The sequence below is a fragment of the Stenella coeruleoalba genome (assembly GCF_951394435.1).
Source record: "Stenella coeruleoalba genome assembly, chromosome: 1".
Taxonomy (NCBI): domain Eukaryota; kingdom Metazoa; phylum Chordata; class Mammalia; order Artiodactyla; family Delphinidae; genus Stenella; species Stenella coeruleoalba.
This window is the reverse complement of record NC_137169.1, coordinates 65,690,022-65,712,172: the sequence shown is the minus strand read 5'-3', so window position 1 is coordinate 65,712,172 and position 22,151 is coordinate 65,690,022. Positions and strand designations below refer to the sequence as shown.

Here is a 22,151-nt window from a genome sequence, read left to right as displayed (position 1 = left end):
ATTTTTTAGCTCTTTGCTTTTTGAATATCTAGGGTATTAGACTGTTCTCTATATAACTATGTGGTCAAACTGTTGCAACATAAAGATGAGAACTGGAAGATAATTCTCCATGGGTCTCTCGTGTTTCCACCTGTCTTATGAGCAGAGGAACTGTCTTACTCTTGACTATCTTTTTAAGGATGTTTATACAGTGAGCAGCCTTAGAAGATAGAGAGAGTGGCTCCCTCTGAGCAGAGGGCAGGTTTGCTCAATATCTAATATAATAAAGGCAATGTCTTCCTCTGGGGAAGTGGTCAAGGAGGTTTGCTTGAAGCTCATTTTAAAAGCCTGGAGTTTCCCAAGCTTGGGATTCTTCAGCTATAACACCAATCCACTGTGTGCACATCTACCTGGACAACTACACATCTTAGAGGATGGGAGTACATGGAACCAACACAAACAAGAAGCTCATGTTGCATGCTGTACCACTAGTAATAAAGTTCTTCGCTTCTGACCCAGTCTTTTGTCTTCTGACAGAAAACAGTATGGTAAGCTAAACTGCTAGTTTGCAAGTTAAGGTAAAAATCTTAGACACTTCACAGTCCTTGACAACGAGAATCTGTTCCCCACCTCATCACTGCATTTAGATCCATTTCAGTAGATTATGGTAGACAGTATCCATCCTCACTATCTGCAATCTGGGGACTATCAAAATTTGACAATTCATAAGAAAAGGATATTCATTTTGGTCCTATAGTAAGACAAAACAATTGTGTGATTTAACTTTCTAAAGAACAGAATGGAAATAGCCAAGTAACAATATAACTAGATCACTTGCTTTTCCTCTCCTTCCACGTTCGTTCCCTTAACTGCATTACAGGGTTGGATTATAGAAATGTTTATTTATTACACTTAAACTACATTTAATTATGATTGAGCATATTTTATGCTCATAAATAAGTATATAGGAAGTTCAAACAACACACAATGTATTAATATTTGAATATTTTACCAGTAGCATATGATAATTATTTTAGTTGGAAATATGTGTTAACATGAAGAAAGTTAAAAAAAAAAAAACCTTAATCTAGCTTATAAAGAAAAAATAGATTGCTCATCCAGATGAAGTGATTCTTCTGGGCAAATATTTTAGCAAATCTTTTTACATTTATTCCCTAATTTCCATCCACTCTAACAGAGCTTAATGAATTTTATCTAGTCATCACTTCTACTGAACATGGCTCATACCTATGCTAGAGAGTGGGCAACAAGTAGCACCTAAATTTCTGGAACTTCTTTCTTCTTCTTTTTTTTTGGGGGGGGGGGGCGCCATGTCACATGGTTTGTGGGATTTTAGTTCCCGGACCAGGGATCAAACCCGGGAACCTGGCAGTGAGAGTGCCGAGTCCTAACCACTGGACCGTCAGGGAATTCTCTGAAACTTCCTTCTACTGGAATTCTTATTTCCATATTTCTCAACATGGTTGATGGTATCACCACCTAGAATCATATTTAACTCTTCCCTTCTGTATTAATTTGCTAGGGCTGCCATAACAAAGTACAAAAATTAGGAGGCTAAAACAACAGTAATTTATTGTCTCACAGTTCTGGAGCCCAGAAGCCTAAAATTGAGGTGTTAGCAGAACCACACCCCCTCTGAAAACTGTAGGGGAATCCTTCCTAATTTCTGGTGGTTTTCCAGCAATCTTTGGCATCCCTTGGCTTGTAGATGTATCACTTCAATCCTCTATCTTCACATGGCATTCTTCCTGAGTCTCTGTGTCTTCACATGGCAATCTTCTTATAAGGACACCAGTCATATTGGATCAGGGGCCCACCCTACTCCAGTATGACCTCATCTTAACTAATTATCAATACATTTGAAATGATCCTATTTCCAAATAAGGTCACATACTGAAGTACAGGGGGTTAGGACTTAACGAATCTTTTTCAAGGGGACACAATTCAATCCATAACACCTTCCCCTCACTAAAAAATCGGGTAAGTCATGAATCGCTAAATCTGGTTAATCAGCACTAAATCTCCTCAATATCTTTCAAATCAATGTCTTCTCTCCTCCACCAGCCACTCCATCCTCTCCATTCTCCTCCTTTACACACACACACACACACACACACACACACAACCCTGTTCCATTCTCACTGTTTCTACCCTTAATCATCAATTCTCTTCTGCACTACTGAAAGAGTTTCTTAAACTATCTCGTCTCCTTGGTTTCAACCACACATCCCAAAACCATTTATGCTACCACCCAGATGATCTTTCTAAAATGGAAATCTTATCATTGTTATTCCTCTACCACCACCACCACCCTCTTCCACTCTCCAGCAACAGACCTTAAAACTCTTCAGTCATCTAAAGGAGAAACTGATATAAAGCCCTTACTTCATCTTTTTGCCACTCTCATATGCACTCTATCCCCCAGCTAAACCAAGCTGCTTACTGTTTCACATCTCTTTGCTTTTACATATGCTGATCCTTATCTAAAATGCTCTTCCCTTCCTGAACACTTGACATATTTTACTACCTTTTAAACTCCCTTGACCCACAAAGAACTGTAAACATTTTTTGTGCTACTACCCTTCTTATGTTCCTCTATTACCATACTTATCACATGGTGCTCCAACCCTACTACATGCGTTTTTTTCTTAACTACACCTTAAAAGCCTACCTCAAGGTCAGACATCTTTTGTGCGCCTAGCACCTAGTACGTAGTCTGTTCCATAATAAATATTATTGAATTATATTTTTGGTAGTTTTTTACCAAACTCTGAAACTTTTGCTTGAAGTGAAAGATTTAAAAATGTGCTACCAGAGAGGTTAAACTAAAAAGCAGCTAAAAAATAATTTAGGAAAAAAAGATTTTTAAAAATCACTGCTTGCTAAAGAATGATCAGAATAGCTTTAAAATATTTTAAATGCATTACTCACCACATATCTATTAGAATGGCTAAAAAAAATTTAAAAACTGACAATATACCAAGTACTAAAGAACATGTGGGAAAATTGGACCTCTCATACATGGCTGACAGGAATGCAAAATGGTATAAGCCCTCTGGAAAAGAGTCTGCAGGCTTCTCATGAAGTTAAATATACACTTACAATATGACAGGGCCATTCCACTCCTATGTAACCTAGATAAATTAAAACTTAACACTCACACAAAAATCTGTACACAAATGTTTATAACAGCTTTATTCATAATCACCAAAAACTAGAAACCTAAATGTCCTTCAGTGAGTGAATGGATAAACTGTGGTACATACAAACAATGGAATACCAGGCAGCAATTAAAAGGCACAACCAAATGGATAAATTCTAAAGTACATTATGCTCAGTAAAAGAAGCCAGTCTCAAAAGGTTACATGCTATATGACTGGTAAAAACAAAACTATAGGGAAGGAATGCTTAACCATACTCAGTGATTGCTGGGTTAAAGTTAGGAGTCAGGGAAGAATCTGGCTACAAAGGGACAGTACTAAGGGAATCATCTGGTGGTGACAGAACTGTTCTGCATGTTGAATGTGGTAGTACCACGAATCCATAAATGTGCCAAAATTCATAAAATTGTAGACCAAAAAAGATTTTACTGTTATGCAAATTTTAAAATAAACAAATGTATTACTTCCTAGGCATGAGGATAAGCTGCCCTTTTCCTCTACTCCCATATACCTTACCCCTAGACTTGAAGATTACTTTATGTGAGGAGAAAGGTGGAACAGACTAAAAGAATGGCTTTGAGATGGAAATTCAAGGAGTTTGCTAAGACATTATGGACATTTATCTTAAAAGACTGAATTATAAGATAATGATCTATCATTTTAGAGAAAGGCAAAGGCGAAGAGGTACTGAAGAGTAGAGCAAATAGACCTGAAAATTAAAGGATGGATTGTCTTCCTAGCATTCACCTCCATCCTATAGTACCACGACTTTATAATTATATCTGCATTTGATTTGCTTTTCCATATGTTTCGGCAACACACAAAATGACTGAAGAAAAAGTATTTAATTTTAAGAAGATATAAACCCATTTTTATTTCAGTATTCCAAATCTAAAATAAAAGGGATTAATTGGTTGGCTGCCATTTTTGCATCAAAAGCTGCAGAATGATGATGAAGAATTTCTTAAAAGTCTAGTGGAATTTAATATTAGGGTTAAATGTAAAGGGAAGTTAATACATTTGAGTAAATGATATTCAGCATATTTAATACTTCACACCTGTCTCTGCTTGCCTGTTTTTCTTCCGCAGCCAGCTCCCCTTCTCCCTGTTATTGCTTCCTCCCTTTTCTTCCCTGCCCTCCCAAACAATGTGCCATTCCCTTTTCCTCCTCAGTACCTTCTAGAAATTTGCCACAAACCTAAATTATCTAACTGCTTTTAGGAATGACTGCATAAAATATAATTCATTTCAAAGGCTGTGAATTTAAATGTGACTAATGGTCAAATTCAAATACTGTGGTGCTCTATTTCTAAAACATGAGAATAGGAAATAGAAGTAGTCTAATAAGACATTTAGTATATATCTAATGTAATTATTAACACTAATTTACAATTATTTTTCAAAAAAATTATGTGTGTATTTCAAATTATAACTTTTTCAATATATCTGGCAACTAATGTGTACTTAGAATGCTGAATAAAGTAAAAAATATTAGTATTACATTTTATAAAATAAAATATGTATATATTAACAAAAAATAGGGCCCTAATAAGTCTGTGAACAATTTTTTGTAATAGTAATTCACAGTAATACAAATAACTATGAATCTTGCAGCTTACTGAATGTATACCCTGAGTTCCAGACACTTAAGTTTCCAAGAGTAATTTCCCTACCTTAGGCCTTTGGGCTGAGATTATGTGAGTAAGTCTTCTACTGAGACGGAACTATGTGAGCCACATGCCTGTGGAAACACAATTTTATAAAATGCTCCCTTGTGAACCAACAATTAAGGCAAACATATCAATATTACCTTTCTGCTGCCTTGTTTACTCACCTAAAAAAGATGGTCAAAAATGAAAATTTGGAAAAGGGAAAAGAGAAGAAGTTGGTGAGTAGAAAATGGAACACCTGGCTATTTGGTAACTACTCCTCGCAGAAACACTCTCTGCATTACAAAATATCTATTTGCTGAATTTCACCTTTTAGAACTATACTGAATGCCAAAAAGAATACTTTAAAATTCTTGGTATCATTCTAACAAACTTCAGAAGCATCCAGTGTTGGAATTTGGGTGTATTAATTAAGACATCATTGAGTCATAATAAGAATGTAAAAGAAACATTCCTTCTGAATAACAGTGTAAAAGAAAACCTCGCCTAAGTTTTCAGACCTGCAAAGAAAGATTTCTTTTAGCTAAACTATATATGATAACATTTTAAACCATAACTTGTAAATATAAATAAACTTAACATGAAGTTTCATAATTGAGAAAAAAGCATCACGTTATACTTTTTTCTAACATAAAAATCAGTTCTTTAAATAGTTCTCATTTTTTAAGTTATATAACAAATATTTTCTTATATAGAACATATAGATGAGGTTAATATAATGTAATTATATAGAACATATAGATGAGGTTATATAGAACATATAGATGAGGTTAATATAATGTAATTTTCAATTAAAATACAAAATTTAGCAAATATTACTTTCTTTTGCTCTCGGGAAAAATGAATTCTAGGTTCCTCATATTAAGACATATTATTTCATTAGTATAAGATGTGAGTTGTTATTATTCTTCAGTGTTTCCTGAAACTTGTTTAGCCCTGGGAAAATCTGCTTCATACTTCTTTTTGAGATTACTTAAATATGTTCGTAAACTGTCTGGATCCAATTGAGAGTTTCGAGCAGTTTGAACAAGCCTAGTAGCTAGATGGTACACAGCTCTCTGTCTTTCCATCTCAGGGGTACTCCTTTGGCTTTGCTGTTATTGAAAAAATATAGATAAAAATTAAAATATGAATACTATCATTTTTATTTTGGCAATATTCTATCTCCTTTCATAGAAATAAGAACTCAATGGTTAACCAATCCCTTTGGATAAGTCAGCCCCATCCAACTAGCTAATCATGTACCAGAAGAAATAAATATTATTTTGGAGAATAACATTTCTCATGAGTATTTACTACCTTATGACAGATCCTTAATCCTTGAAAACCACTTCTCAATGAAAAAAAAATCTGCTAAATGGTCAAATATCTCAACACAACACCAAAGAGTAATAGAAAATCCACAGAGTTATGTTCTACAAACACTTTCTCATCAAAAAGGTATGGGAAAATAGCACTCTGCTCATTGCTATGCAGTATTCATAATTTTAAATGTCACTCAGAGTACTACTCTGTATCTCCTACTTTAATTCCCCAACAGATAAACTAGTGGACAGAATGGGTCATCAGTAAACTGCTTGTCCCTCAAAACAGTTCATATACAGGATTGCTAGAGCCTAAAAGAAAATACTGCCTGAGGGGTAAATTACATTTTTAAAATAAGCAACATAAATTGCTAGTTGAAATTATGTCTTAATTATACTTACAAACTATACTTAAGGATACCCAAGAAATAATGTTTAAAATGGGAATCTTCTAATACTTTGGAAGACCTTTAGAATTCAGTCCTTGAATACCTCCTTTCAGGGTTGGGAGTATAGCTAGAAAATTCTACATTCATTTCTTTGCCTGAGCTAGAAAGAGGAAGCAGCATTTTCAATCTTAACTATTTATGTAAAGACTTAGCTTCCATTCACTAAAGGAAATACAATCCCTTCAACTCCTCAATAGCCAAGAATTCCAGATATTTCTCTACTTTCACTATAGGAAAAATGAATACGACTCCGTGAGGTAGAATAAGATTATCATATATTGATCCATCCATCTATTTGATACACTGATTGATCAACTATCAGTTTATTATTTAAATGACAGTTATTGAATATCTATTATTATCTATATTCCAGACTCTATAACTTGCATTCATGACTATTCATGACTATGACATACAAAAATGTCATCCTGACATGATAATGGAAGTCAAAAAGCTCAGTCTTACAGTGAAACAGACATGTTTACGAGCAACTGATTAATCATGAAAAGTTCCATAAGAGGGATATAAAATGTTCAGAGGAAAGAAAGTTCACTTCCAGCTTGTGTCAAGAAAAGCTTAAATAGGATGGAGTACTTGAAATGAATCTTGATGGATAGAAGAGCCTAGAAGGGAGGGCATTCCAGATGGAAGAAACAGAGAGAACAAACACATTAGAAAGTATGGTACACAATCAGGTCAAAATGATGGAATGACAATTCAATGTGGCAGAAATGTACATTATAGTTAAATTGAGTAATGTTATACAACACTGAGGTAGTAAACAAAGGGAGATCATAAAGCAGTAGTTAACAAACTTTAGTTTGCTTAAAAATCATCTGAAGACTGGTTAAAAATGTAAATCCTTGAGCCACAGGAGACCCTTGAAAATCTGGGATGGTACCCAGTATCCCAGGTGATTCTAACGTAGGTAATCCTCAGATTACATTTTGAGAAATAATCATAGAAGACTTTCAACATTAGGCTAAGGAGTTAAACTTTTATTTGGTAAGACACAACTGAAAATTTCCGAGCAGGAAACAACATAAGAACTATGCATTAGAAGACAATCTTGTAGAAGTATGTAGAATGGGTTGGAAAAGAGAGAGAACCTACTGCTTAGTCCTAATGAGAGGTAATTAAGAAGAAGGATTCATAGCTCTGATGGGTCACTGGGAGATCTGAAAGTGAAGAGATGAGAAGATTTTTCAAAAGATGATAAATTTAATTTCGAACCTACTGAAGAGTGAAAACATAAATTAAGATTTCAAGAAGAAATATGGATAAAAATATATAGATTCAGAGTCAAAAAGAAATGAAAGTGGAGGCTGAGGAAAGGTGAGATCAGCAAGAGTATAGTTTTTTTTTGTTTTTTGTTTTTTTGTGGTACGCGGGCCTCTTACTGTTGTGACCTCTCCCGTTGCGGAGCACAGGCTCTGGACACACAGGCTCAGCGGCCATGGCTCACAGGCCCAGCCGCTCCGCGGCATGTAGGATCCTCCTGGATCGGGGCACAAACCCGTGTCCCCTGCATCGGCAAGCGGACTCTCAACCACTGCGCCACCAGGGAAGCCCAAGAGTATAGAATTTTAAACAAAGAAACAACGGTAAAATCTTAGGAATACTTCTGTTTGGTAGGTTGAATAATATAAAGCACTAGTGAAGAAAGGAAAGAAGTAATAATCAAAGGGGTAGGAGAATAAGAACATCCAGGAGAGGACAATTCCACAGTAGCCAAGACAGGGAAGAATTATGAAAAGGGAAAGAAGGGTAGTGGCAAATGCCATAGAGGGAACAGGGAGATGAGAAGTGAAAAAAAGGCCATACGATTTTATGAATAGTTAGTTTTTAAGAGGAAACTTTCTGTGGAGTGATGACAAGATCCAGTTTGCAAGTGGAAAATGGAAGAAGCAAGTATAGATTACTCTTGGGAAATGGGCAGTAAAAGGAAGAGAAATATAATTTGAGAAGGTAAAAAAAAAAAGATTTATTGGGGAAAAACTTAACTATATTCATAGGGAAAAAAAAAAGCCACTGAAAAAAACATTAAGAAGAAAAGAAACTGATGAAGAAACTGATCTTAATCGAGATGGAAAGAAGGTAGAAAAGTTAACCTTAAAAAGGTTGAAAGGGGCTTCCCTGGTGGTGCAGTGGTTGAGCGTACGCCTGCTGATGCAGGGGACGCAGGTTCGTGCCCCGGTCCGGTAAGATCCCACATGCCGCGGAGCGGCTGGGCCCGTGAGCCATAGCCGCTGAGCCTGCGCACCCGGAGCCTGTGCTCTGCAACAGGGGAGAGGCCACAACAGTGAGAGGCCCCCGTACCGCAAAAAAAAAAAAAAAAAAAAAAAAAGGTTGAAAGGTAATCTCTTCCTCTGAAATAGGAAGGAAGAGAAATAGGTGAAAAACAGAAATTCCAAAATAGAATTCTGAAGGAGGAAAAGGTTCAAGGACTCACCAGGATGACCTCAAGTCTCTCAAAAAGTATAGGAGGTAAATTTTTTTGTAGAGAGTAAGGTTATTGAGGGCTCAGGAAGAGTAGAAACATTTTGAAAGAGTTACTATAAGAAACCACATAGATTAATGGGACAGAAGAAAAAACTATTCAGTAAAATATTCAACCAAAGTTAGTATATACAAATTCGCAGTGGCTAAAATTAGCCTGAATATATTTTGAGCAGCATCAGGAAATCCAAAACCTAGAAGGCTACTGGAGAGGTTGCCCATAATTGGAATTTGGCAAGAGGAATTCTGAAGAACTAGGTAATGAGAGGTGCTTTAGAAGTGAAGCACTGCCAAAATTACTGGTGAAGGAATTCCAATGGAGTAGTTAGGCAAGGAAAGTCATAAAAGCAGTCTAGGAGGTCAAAAGACTGAGGAATGCAAAAGAAAAATTGAAGGCAGGTTAAGAAAGAGTGAAAGACACAGGAAACTGTTAATACTGAAGAAAATTTCATACTGCACCTAGCATAGTTTACTGAACACACTGGATTCTTAAAACAATATAAGGCAACTTGATGTAAAAACCTGAAAAAGGATTTCCAAATTTTCAGTTAACAGATGTGAATTCAGTGTTGGATCTACTGCTTCCTAGCAAATCACTTAAGCTCTATGAACCTCAGCTGTAAAAATGCACATAAAAATAATACCTTTATTATTTATCTTTTATTAGACCTAACTGCTTCATGAAGAGTTACGAGGCTTATATATGATAATGGATAGAAGAGCTTTGAAAACTATTTAAAAAGACATGAAAATGTTGTGCATAGTGATTTTTAATGCTTACTTTATAGAGATTTCTTTTCTTATCATAAAGTCAGTGTAGTAACAAGTAGGAACTGAACTGTTTAACTTTTGTCTCCTATCTTATTAGCAGGTATGCTGGGAAAAGTTATAATAGATCAAACCAAAAAAGTTTTGAGAAGTAAAAAGGATTTTCTTTATTTAGGAATTAGGTTTTTGTTTTAAATATTTTAATTATTCATTATATATATTTAGATCCGAGGCCATAATAAAAATGTACACTAAAAGTATTTTCTTGAATTTGAAAAACAATTCTTATTGCTAAAGAGTTTCTTACCAAAATTTGTCTGGTTATTTGACTTGTGATTTCTTTGGCATCCAAGACAATTGATGGTGGGAGTGACGACACCTCTGCAGCTTTTAATCCTAAAATTATCAAGAATGGGGCTTCAATATTATTATTGCTGGTTTTGTTAAGTTTGTTTTAATCAGTATTAATCTTTTCTTCACAGACTTAAATTTCCTTTCTTAGGTATTTATGAACTACTTAATTCTCAAAATTAAGTTTCCCTAAGTTCTGGATGACAACTTACCAATTATGAGATTTAATTACTTGCTAAGACATGTAAGACAAATTAGAATATCAATTACCTCTGAAGATACCTCTGAGATAGCAGAAAACATGATAGGGAAAGGAAAAGAGGTAATAAAAAAATCAAATGGTAGTAATAACATCGAAATTCCAACTACAAATTCAGTTGGTTTATAGGTCAAAGGAAATAACAGGTTTTTCAGGGTAGAAGAAAGTGTAGTCAGAGATAAGCCTACAGCTGAATATTCATCTATCTAGCGGATCAACGAGGGAAGAATTTCTCTGAAGACATAATGGTAGGTGACTACTCTTCATGCAAATTCAAATACCAACTAGTATTCTCATGTTCCCAGATTTTTATTGTGTAAATGCCTTACAGACTTTCTACTATGTGCTAATAGTTTATTTATTGCTTTAGAGGCAACAGAAGCAACACTAACATTTATTTAGAAGTTACTAATTGCTAGGCACTATGCTAGGCAGTTTGTATTTGATAATTCATTTAATCTTCAGAAATCCACATATATCACCATTTAATAGATGAAACTGAGGCTTACAAAGATTAAACATCTGATACAAATTAAGTTATCCATTTGATTTTCCCATTTCAAATAGCAAAACAAAGATGCTATTTTTACCCTCACAAATGTCACATTCATAGCTAAAATAAGTTTTGGAACTTTATGTGTAAAATTCAACTGAAAATTCCCTCAATCTGTGCCACTTTACATGTCACAAAATGATTTAGATAGAAAATATCTAACCCAGTTTATGAACACACATAATTTGGTAATACATTCCATTTTAAGACTTAAGATTTAGTTATCAAGTTCCCTGAATCTGAAGAAAACAGAGGGATGCTGTTACTGAAAGAGTATCTAAGAAATACATAATTTTCCATTCATTATATAACTTGCAAATATAAACTAATTACATTTTTCTAAGGATAGAAACTATACTTCTGGGACTTTCATGTATTATAATTCTACATAGTTACTGTTAATATGTTTTAAAATAAGCTTAATATATATAAAATGTGAGTTTGACATAGAAAATACAGTCTTAGATCATATAAGCACTCAAAAGAATGAAAAGGAAAGTTGCTTAGACTGACAGTCAAGTAAAGAGAAGAAAGTTTGTCTTACAAGAATATGTAGTGTTTCAGTGTATATATATAATTTCTATATGCAATACCATAATTTTTTTCTTCTGTAAGTCCCTTAGAAAGTTTGTAGGTATACAAGATTGCTTCTTTATTTCTTGAGGTGTTCTTTACATGTTGAACTTCAAAATGCACATTTTCTACATTAGGATATAGAACATCTATATGGCATAGTTCCAGGAAATGTGTAGCGAACAGTGTAAATGCCTAGAATATACAACAATGAATATCAGTATTTTTAAATGAACTAGAAAATTTTATTTTAACTATTTAAACATAAATTTTTAGTTTAACCTTCTAAGTAGCTTAGCAGAAATGTAGAAATGAAACTGATGAACTTTGACGCTAACATGGTCGATTCATCTTAAAATGTTTTGAAATTTTATATTCAATGAAGAAAAACTATTTATTATGATTACACACACACGTATGTTATGCTATGGGAAAGAGAACAAGTGCAAAAATCCTAAAAAAAGAAACCTGAAGATATTGAAAGGATGAAGTTTACCAGAAATAAAGCTACTAACTGAGGTAATCATTTATTAGAGAAGTAATCCACAAATGAAATAATAAAATTTCCCTCAACTTTTAAAAACCTTTACTTTAAAACTAGCTTCCTTCCATATAAGTAGTTTTGGGAAAGTGAAATCAATGGATTGTCTTAGGTATTTGAAATTGCAAAGGTTTTTGCTTTTATATTTGCATTGTGTTTGGGATAGGTACTTAAGGGGAAAAAAGGTTGAGGACACTGCTTAGTACAATGATTCTTAAACTTTAGTAATCCCCTGGAGAGCTTGTTAAAGATGCAAATTCTTGGTGCTTATCCCGCTCACATTCTAACAATCAGCAGTGTAATTTAGGGCCCCAGGGAACTGCATTTTCCCTAAGTACTTTAGGTGATTTTGATGGAGATGGTTCAAGTGACTTTTGACCAGCACAGTGGCTTCCTGCCCAGAGTTACTGAAGCAGAAGGAGATATGACTCTAACTCGTTATGTTTTAAGATACAAGTGAGAAACTAAATAGGTGATTAGTGGAAATTTTAAATATTAAGACATTAAAAAGAAAATATCTGACTGGCAAATGGCTATCAACTATGGAAAGGGGGTAGCAGAGGGAGGAATGGTTTTGTATATGACAGAAAAATAATAAATCTCAAAAACTACTAAACAAACCAAAAAGTGGTATAAAACAAACCAAATTTACAAAGCAACAGGAAAATATTTAGAAACCCAGTAAACTATCAATATTTAGAGACCATGTTCATAATAACAATAACATGCTCAAATTTTATATATCAAATCAATCTATTCTAGTAACTCTGTAAACTCTATTTCGGGTTAATTAGACTTAACGAATAATTATTCAGGACCTTTATATTGCAAGGATTGTGCTAGGCACTAAAGATACTAGATTAGAAATTAGGCTCCTTAAAAGTAAGTAGCGGTCTTCCCTGGTGGCGCAGTGGTTGAGAGTCCGCCTGCCGATGCAGGGGACGCGGGTTCATGCCCCGGTCCAGGAAGATCCCACGTGACGCGGAGCGGCTGGGCCCGTGAGCCATGGCCGCTGAGCCTGCGCGTCCGGAGCCTGTGCTCCGCAATGGGAGAGGCCACAACAGTGAGAGGCCCGCGTACCGCAAAAAAAAAAAAAAAAAAAGTAAGTAGCAATAATTATATTTTTACTATCAAGCCAGCTGCTTCAGGATGGTGGGGAACATGATAAGACAAGTGAATTCCATGAACACGGGCCCACTGCTGCATTGCATTTGTTAGGAAGTGAGTTCCTTAATCAGAAGCAATTCTGCAATTCTGTGTGGTATGCTGTGATGGTGGATAAAGCATTCTGTTAAGTTCATGGGGGATAGTTTTTGTAGAAGCCACATATGCAGGGAAGGCAACTCTGTATCCACAGTAAGTATCTAGTCCAGTAAGAACAAGTTGCTGCCCTTTTCGTGATGGAAGTGGTCCAACATAATCAACCTGCCACCAGGCAGCTGGCTAATCATCTTGGGGAATGGTGCTGTATCAGAGGCTCAGTGCAGACTGGGAAGGTTGGCCATGGTGAGTGGAAATTTATTTTGCTGAGCCCATACACAACCTCCATCCATGCTACCATGGCCACTTTGTTCATGAGCCCCGTGGGTGATGGCAGGGGTGGCTGGGGAAAGAGGCCGACTGATATCCACAGAACAGGTCATCCTATCCAGTTGATTATTAAAATCCTCCTCTCCTGAGGCCACTCTTTGGCAAGTATTCACATGGGACACAAATATATTTCCATTTTTTTGCTTATTCAGAGAGATTTATCCACATCCCTCTTCCCCAAACATCCTTGTCACCAATTTTCCAAAAATATTCCTTCCAAGTCTCAGCCATACCATTGGCTACAGCCCATGAATTGATATATAATCACACAACCGGCCATTTCTCCTCACAAGCAAAATAACAACCAGGTACAATGCTTCAAGTTCTGCCCAGTCAGACAATTTTCCTTCACCAGTGTTCTTCAGGGACTATAAAGGGACTATAGTGCTAGAGCTGTCCACTTTTGGGTAGCACCTGAATATCATACAAAACGATCTGTAAACAAGGTAAGTCTTCTCTTCCCCTGTCAACTCGCTATAAGGCCACAGGTACAAGGTGAAAGAAAGTAGTTTAGTAGGAGTGGGGACCATGAGTACTTGGGCCATGCCTTCATGTAACTTACTTGTGCCTTCAGGGACTTCTCAGGCCCAATCATGTATATACCCCTTCCATTTGATGATGGAGTGCTGCTGTGCATGCCCAACGTTATGGCTGGTGGATCAGATAACACTCAGCTCATGATGGGCAGCTCAGGTCACATGATAACTTGGTGGCCCGTGGTTAATCATTGTGTCTCTACTAAGGCACAGTAGCAGGCCATGAGCTGTTTCTCAAAAGGACAGTAGTTATCTACAGAGGATGGCAGGGCTTTGGGCTTTGCTCCAAAATCCTAATGCCCTGTGCTACAAGTCACCTACAAAGGGCCTGCCAAAGGGGCCAAATAGCATCTCTTATCTGTCACTGATACTTCAAACGCTATTGGACCTGCTTGATCATATGGTCTAAGTAGCAGAGCAGCTTGCAATGCTGAACCTGTTGCAGAGCCTCCTCCCGCTCTGAGCCCCATGCAAAACTAGCAGTATTCAGGTCACTTGGTAAATGGGCTGGAGTAACACATCCAAATGAGAAATAGGTTGTTTCTAAAATCCAAAGAAGCCAACGATATATTTTGCCTCTTTTTAGCTGTAGGACAGGCCAGGTGTAACAACTTATATTTCACCTTAGAAGGGATAACTCAACATGCCCCATGTCACTGGACTCCTAGAAATTTCACTGAGGTAGAAGGCCCCTATACTTTTTCCTTTTACATTTTTTAAAAATTGAAGTATAGTTAATTTACAATATTGTGTTAGTTTTAATTGTATAGCAAAGTGATTGAGTTATACATATATGTATATTCTTTTCCAGATTGTTTTCTATTATAGGTTATTATAAGATATTGAGTATACTTCCCTGTGCTATGCAGGAGGTCCTTGTTGTTTACCTATTTTATATACAGTAGCATATATATGTTAATCCTAAACTCCTGATTTATGTCTCCCCCAACCCCTGCTATCCCTTTGGTAACCATAAGTTTGTTTTCTATGTCTGTGAGTCTATTTCTGTTTTGTAAATAAGTTCATTTGTATCATTTTGTTTAGATTCCACATGTGAGTGATATCATATGATACTTGTCTTTCTCTGACTTACTTCACTTAATATGATAATCTCTAGGTCCATCCATGTTGCTGCAAATGGCATTATTTCATTCTTTTTTATGGTTGAGTAGTATTCCACTGTGTGTGTGTATGTGTGTGTACACACACACATACACACACACACACACACACATACCACATCTTCTCTAGCCATTCATCTGTCTATGGACATTTAGGTTGCTCCCATGCCTTGGCTATTGTATATGGTGCTGCTATGAATACTGGGGTGCATGTATCTTTTCAAATTATAGTTTTCTCTGGATATATGCCCAGGAGTGGGATTTGGTGGATCATACAGTAGCTCTATTTTTGGTTTTTTAAGGAACCTCCATACTGTTCTCCAGAGTGGCTGCACCAATTTATATTCCCACCAACAGTGTAGGAGGGCTCCTTTTTCTCCACACCCTCTCTAGCATTTATTATTTGTAGACTTTTTAATGATGGCCATTCTGACTGGTGAGAGGTAATATCTCATTTTAGTTTTGATTTGCATTTCTCTAATAATTGGTGATACTGAGCATCTTTTCATAGATGCCTGTTGGCCATCTATATGTCTTCTTTGGGGAAGTGTCTATTTAGATCTTCTGCCCATTTTTTGATTGGGTTGTTTGTTTTTTAGATATTAAGCTGTATGAGCTGTTTGTATATTTTGGAAATTAAGCCCTTGTATGTAGCATCATTTGCAAATATTTTCTCCCATTCTGTAGATTGTCTTTTTGTTTTGTTTACGATTTCCTTTGCTGTGCAAAAACTTTTAAATTTAATTAGGTCCCATTTGTTTATTTTTGGTTTTATTTCTATTACTCTAGGAGACAGATCCAAAAAGATATTGCTGCAATTTATGTCAGAGAGTATTCTGCCTATATTTTCCTCTAGGAGTTTTATAGTCTTACATTTATGTCTTTAATCCATTTTGAATTTATTTTTGTGTATGGTGTTAGAGAATGGTCCAATTTCATTCTTTTACATGTAGCTGTCCAATTTTCCCAGTACCACTTATTGAAGAGACTGTCTTTTCTCCATTATATATTCTTGCTTCCTTTGTCATAGATTACTTGACCATAGGTGCGTGGGTTTATTTCTGGGCTTTCTATCCTGTTCCATTGATTGTTTTTTTGTGCCAGTACCATACTGTTTTAATTACTGCAGCTTTGTAGTATAGTCCAAAGTCAGGGAGGTTGATTCCTCCAGCTTCGTACTCCTTTCTCAAGATTACTTTGGCTATTTGGGGTCTTTTGTGTTTCCATACAAATTAAAAAATTCTTTGTTCTACTTATGTAAAAGATGCTATTGGTAATTTGATAGGGACTGCACTGAATCTGTAGATTGCCTTGGAGTACAGTCATTTTAACAATATTGATTCATCCAATCCAAAAACAGGGTATATCTTTCCATCTGTTTGTGTTGTCTTCAATTTCTTTCATCATCTTCTAAGTTTTCAGAGTACAGGTCTTTAGGCCCCTGTACTCTTGTTGGATTTATCTCCCCTTTCTGATACACAGATGTCTTACCAATAAGTCTAGAGTAGTTGCTACTTTGTTCTCACTAGGTCCAATCAGCATAATGTTATCAATGTAATGGACCAGTGTGATATCCTGTCGAAAGGAATCAAGATCCTTACAAACTAGATTATGACGGAGTTGGAGAGCTGATATACCCCTGAAGTTGGACAGTGAAGGGGTACTGCTGACCTTGCCAGCTGAAAGCAAACTGCTTCTGGTGATCTTTATTGACAGGTATGGAGAAAAATGCATTGGCTAGATTAATTAGCCACATACCAGGTACCACGGGATATGTTAATATGCTCAAGCAATGAAATCTCATCTGGTACAAATAGCTGCAATTGCAGTCACCACCTGGTTAAGGTTACAATTATTCATTGTCATTCTCCAAGGTCCATCTGTCCTCTGCACAGGCAAAATAGATGAGTTAAATGGGAATGTGATGGGAATCACCACCCCTGCAACTTTCAAGTCCTTGATGGTGGCACTAATGTCTCCAATCTCTCTAGGAATGGGGTACTGCTTTGGGTTACTATTTTCCTACCAAGAAACAGTTCTAGTGGCTTCCATTTGCTCTCTCCTACCATAACAGTCCTCACTCCACAGGTCAGGGAACCAATGTGGGGATTTAACCAGCTGCTGAATACACATATCCCAATTATACATTCTAGAACTGGGAAAATAATCACAAGATGGGTTGCATACCCATCGGGCTCACTGTAAGATAGACCTGAGCTAAAACTCCATTGATCATCTGACTTCCATAAGCCCTACCCTGACTGGTAAACCACAGTGATGTTTTGGGTCTCTGTAATTAGAGTCAGTTCAGAGCCAGTGTCTAGTAGCCCTCAAAAAGCCTGATTATTTCCTCTTTCCCCAATGCACAGTTACCCTGGTAAAAGGCTGTAGGTCCCTTTGGAGAAGGCTGGGAGAAAAATTAACATAAAACATTTTTGGAGTGTACCAGAGTCCCTTCTCCTGGGGTCCTGGCTTCCCCTTCATTTAAGAACTTCTAGATCTGTAAACTGGCTCAGATCTAGAAACTGGCTGAGGGGCCCTGACTCTCTTTTTTATGGTTCAGGCTAGACTTTTGTTCACCTGACCTAAAACTTTTCTGCTTATACAGATCACGTACGAATTTAATAAGCTTCCTTTCTATTTCACTTCTAGGGACACCACAATCAACTAGCAAATGCCATATGACTGCCCAAGTCAAGACTAGTCTGATTGCTGCTTGGACTCTGATGTCTGTTTTGGTAACCATGCCTGTCTTGCCTTTGGTAGTAGAGTACCATCCATTGGTACATCCTGCTATGGCAAGATCCAATTACTCCCACTGTATTCAGGTTTCCTAATTCAGTGACTGCAGTTTCCACTGTAAGATATGACCTACAGAGAAGAGTGATCACAGAGCTCTTTAAGGATGTTGGGGCTCTCCTCACAAATTTATTTCTCACAGTCACGGTGAAAGGTATGTCTTCTGGACCCTTGCAGAGTAGGTGAGTAGGTCTTAAATGACAAATCCATAACATTCCAATCTCCCTAATCCTCTGAATCTTTTCCTTTACATTAAACCAAGGCAGATACAGCATTTGCAAGTCACTCACTATGGGCTACATTTTGGTTCATGTTTCAACTAACGAACCAAACATCCTGAGCTGCAACATGAAATTCAAAACCTCTGCTTAGTGAGTACATATCAATAAATTTGGCCTTATCCAACTTCATGTTCCTTCCATCATTATCCCACATCCTTAATATTCAGTTCCATACATGTTCCCCAGATTTCTATCTGTATTTATTAGAAATCTCAAGTAGTTCTTTTGAAGTGTAGTGTACCTCCTCATGGGCCACACTTCATACCTCACCTTTATGGGCCTGCTGGGACCTGAGTCTATTTATAGTTTAGAAGCATAGAAGGATGGTAAGGGTGGATCCTGAGGAGAATTAGCATTGTTTTACATGGCAACTGCCTTAGGGGAAGTCATTACAGTTTCTTCAGACAAAGCAGACTTAATCCCCTCATATGGGCTGGGGATGCTACTCACACTGAGGGTAGAGAAGCCTCTTCCACTGGCAAAGAAGACTCATTAGAACTTAGAGGTTCAATGTCCCCAGCTTTATTAGAGTCTTCCCACATGTCTCCACTCCAACCTTCAGGATCCTATTCCTTGCCAATCAATGTTTTGACTTTAAAAATAGAGTCGCTACTATGTGGCTGGGAGTTCAACTTGCACTGTAATTCAGCCAGTCAAAGAATGAGACTCTGGGTTTGATTTTCAGTAACCTCAGGCTATAGGAGATAAGAGTCTCCTTCAGGACGTACATAGAAGCTTTCAGGTCATTAAGGCACGGATTTACTCAGGAATTTGAATTCCTGAACTCATCTTTTCTTTCCCCACTTTGTTCAGCAAATTAGAAGCAACCAGCCAATCTCATTATATTTGTTAGTTTGCCAAAAACGTTTGAAAGTATCATATACACAGTTACCCAGCTCCTTGCTTCTTATAAGTGGTTGATTAAGAATATCCAATGGTGGGACTTTTGTGGTGGCACAGTAGTTAAGAATCCACCTGGCAATGCAGGCGACACGGGTTCGAGCCCTGGTCTAGGAAGATCCCACATGCCACAGATCAACTAAGCCTGTGCACCACAACTACTAAGCCTGTGCTCTAGAGCCCGTGAGCCACAACTACCGAGCCTGCGTGCCACAACTACTGAAGCCCGCGCGCCTAAAGCCCGTGCTCCGCAACAAGAGAAGCCACCACAATGAGAAGCCTGCACACCACAGTGAAGAGTAGCCCCCACTTGCTGCAACTAGAGAAAGCCTGTGTGCAGCAACAAAGACCCAATGCAGCCAAAAATAAATAAATAAATAATTTAAAAAATTAAAAAAAAGAATATCCAATGGTGATATCTTACATATTTCTATTGCTAGATCACACTATGGACTACCAGTGCTTTCTTTACTACTGGAAATAGAGTCATTAGTATCTTTAAATCTAATTAGCTTAGAAAATCGATTCTAGAAACTCCAGAACTAACTCAAAACATTCATCCTTAAAATTCTGTTCCCCTAGAACCACTCTTGATATTAAAATCTGTATTAGTCAGGGCTCTCCAGAGAAACCAATTAATAGGATATATTTGTGTGTGTGTGTACGTGGGTGTGTGTCTGTGTCTCTGTCTGTCTGTAGAGAGAAAGAATAAGATTTATTATAAGGAATTGGCTCACATGATTATGGAGACTGACAAGTCCCCAAATCTGCAATCATCAAGCTGCAGACCCAGGAAAGCTAATGCTGTAGTTCCACTCCAAGTCCAAAGGCCTGAGAACCAGGAGGGTCAACGGTGTAGTTCTAGTCTAAATGTTAGCATGCTCAAGACCCAGAAAGAGCTGATGTTTCAGTTCCAGACTAAAGGCAGGAAAGAACCGATGTTCAAGACTGAAGGTAGTCAGGCAGGAGTTTCCTCCTACTCCAAGGGGTCAATCTTTTCATTCTATTCAGGCCTTCAACTGGGCCCCACTCAAAAGTGACTGGCTAAGGCTCACCCACATTAGAAAGGGCAATCTGCTTTACTCATTCTACCAATTCAAATTCTAATCTCATTCAGAAACACCCTCACAGATACACCCAGAAAATGTTTGACCACATGTCTGGGTACTCCATAGACCAGTCAAGCTGACATATAAAATTTAGCAACACTGTTACTAATTAGGTTCTAATCCCAATAAGTAATATATGCATCTTATTTATATGAGAAATTCTTATCGACTGAAATAGATTCAGAATTACAAAGACTAATGTTATCTATTAACATTAGTTCTGATTCATCACATATCCTTCTTTAAGTATAAAATAAGATTTTTCTCAAAAAAGAAAAGAAAAACATGAAAAATATAAAAAAAAGAAAAAAAAGAAAAAAAGATTTTTCTTATTCTATATATAATAAATCACTGTGGACTCATTTAAGGTATAGAACCTCATCTTAGGGATATTTTAAGGTACTTTAAATATAGAAAAATATTTTTATTTAAGTTTTTTCATACCAGTATATATTTTGAGTGATTATCTAAAAATATTTTACAAGTTACCTTAATAATAGAGCAAAAATCATAGTTTGTTTAACATAGTTGATTTATGAAAAAACATTTCCTTTAAAGAAGTGAAATCTCAGCTAAGTAGATTTTCCATAAAGTGACTCAGATACATAGTTTACTTCATGTTGTGACATCACAGTCAATGTTATTACACATAGAGTCAATTATTGAAATGTTTTCATGTTTTGCTATTTAATTTGATTAAATTAAAGCCAAGTGACTAGTTTTGACATTATTTTTATTTCTTGATTTCCTCCTTTCATTTTGTACATCATGACTATCATATTAACTGTTCTTGCTTCCATCAGAAATGAAGAAACTATAAATGCTATGGTATGTTTTTATTAACTAAAATTGTTTAATGAGCCATTTTGTAGGTGCCTGTAAAATCCAATTGTAATGAATGTATAAAGGATACATCAAAAAAGGACTCAACACATTATTTACAATAGCCAAGGTATGGAAGCAACCTAAGTGTCCATCAACAGGTATATGGAGGGCTTCCCTGGTGGCGCGGTGGTTAAGAATCCACCGGCCAATGCAGGAGACACGGGTTCAAGCCCTGGTCCGGGAAGATCCCACATGCCATGGAGCAACTAAGCTCGTGCACCACAACTACTGAGCCTGCACTCTAGAGCCTGTGGGCCACAACTACTGAGCATATGTGCCACAACTACTGAATCCCACACACCTAGAGCCCGTGCTCCCAAAAAGGGAAGCCACCGCAATGAGAAGCCCGTGCACCACAACCAAGAGTAGCCCCCGCTCACTGCAAGCAGAGAAAAGCCCACGCGAAGCAATGAAGACCCAGTGCAGCCAAAAACAAAATAAATAAAATAAAATAAATTTATAAAAACAGATATGTGGATAAAGAAGATGTGGTATATATATATACATATATATATCACACATACACACACAGTGGAAAACTACTCAGCCATTAATAAGAATGAAAAATTCTTTAATTGAAGTATAGTTGATTTACAATGTTTCAGATGTACAGCAAAAGAATATATATATATTATTTTTCAGATTCTTTTCCATTATAGGTTATTGCAAGATATTAAATATAGTTCCCCGTGCTACGGTAGGTCCTTGTTGTTTATCTATTTTGTATACAATAGTGTGTATCTGTTAATCCCTAGTTTACCCCTCCCCACTTTTCCTTGGTAACCTTATGTTTGTTTTCCAT

The 22,151-nt window shown here is 36.7% G+C and overlaps 1 protein-coding gene across 1 annotated transcript in view; it reads right to left on the bottom strand.

Moving 5' to 3' along the window:
• Positions 1–5,582: 5,582 nt before the first annotated feature.
• MSH4 (mutS homolog 4) overlaps positions 5,583–22,151 on the bottom strand; it is a 98,045-nt gene continuing 81,476 nt past the window's right edge. Inside the window, exons 18-20 of the mRNA XM_079900428.1 lie at positions 11,608–11,782; positions 10,159–10,247; positions 5,583–5,925 (exon numbers count right to left, since the gene is read on the bottom strand). Of these exons, the coding sequence (XP_079756554.1) occupies positions 5,734–5,925; positions 10,159–10,247; positions 11,608–11,782 (456 nt within the window). The 3' untranslated portion in view covers positions 5,583–5,733. The remainder of the gene's footprint in view (positions 5,926–10,158; positions 10,248–11,607; positions 11,783–22,151) is intronic.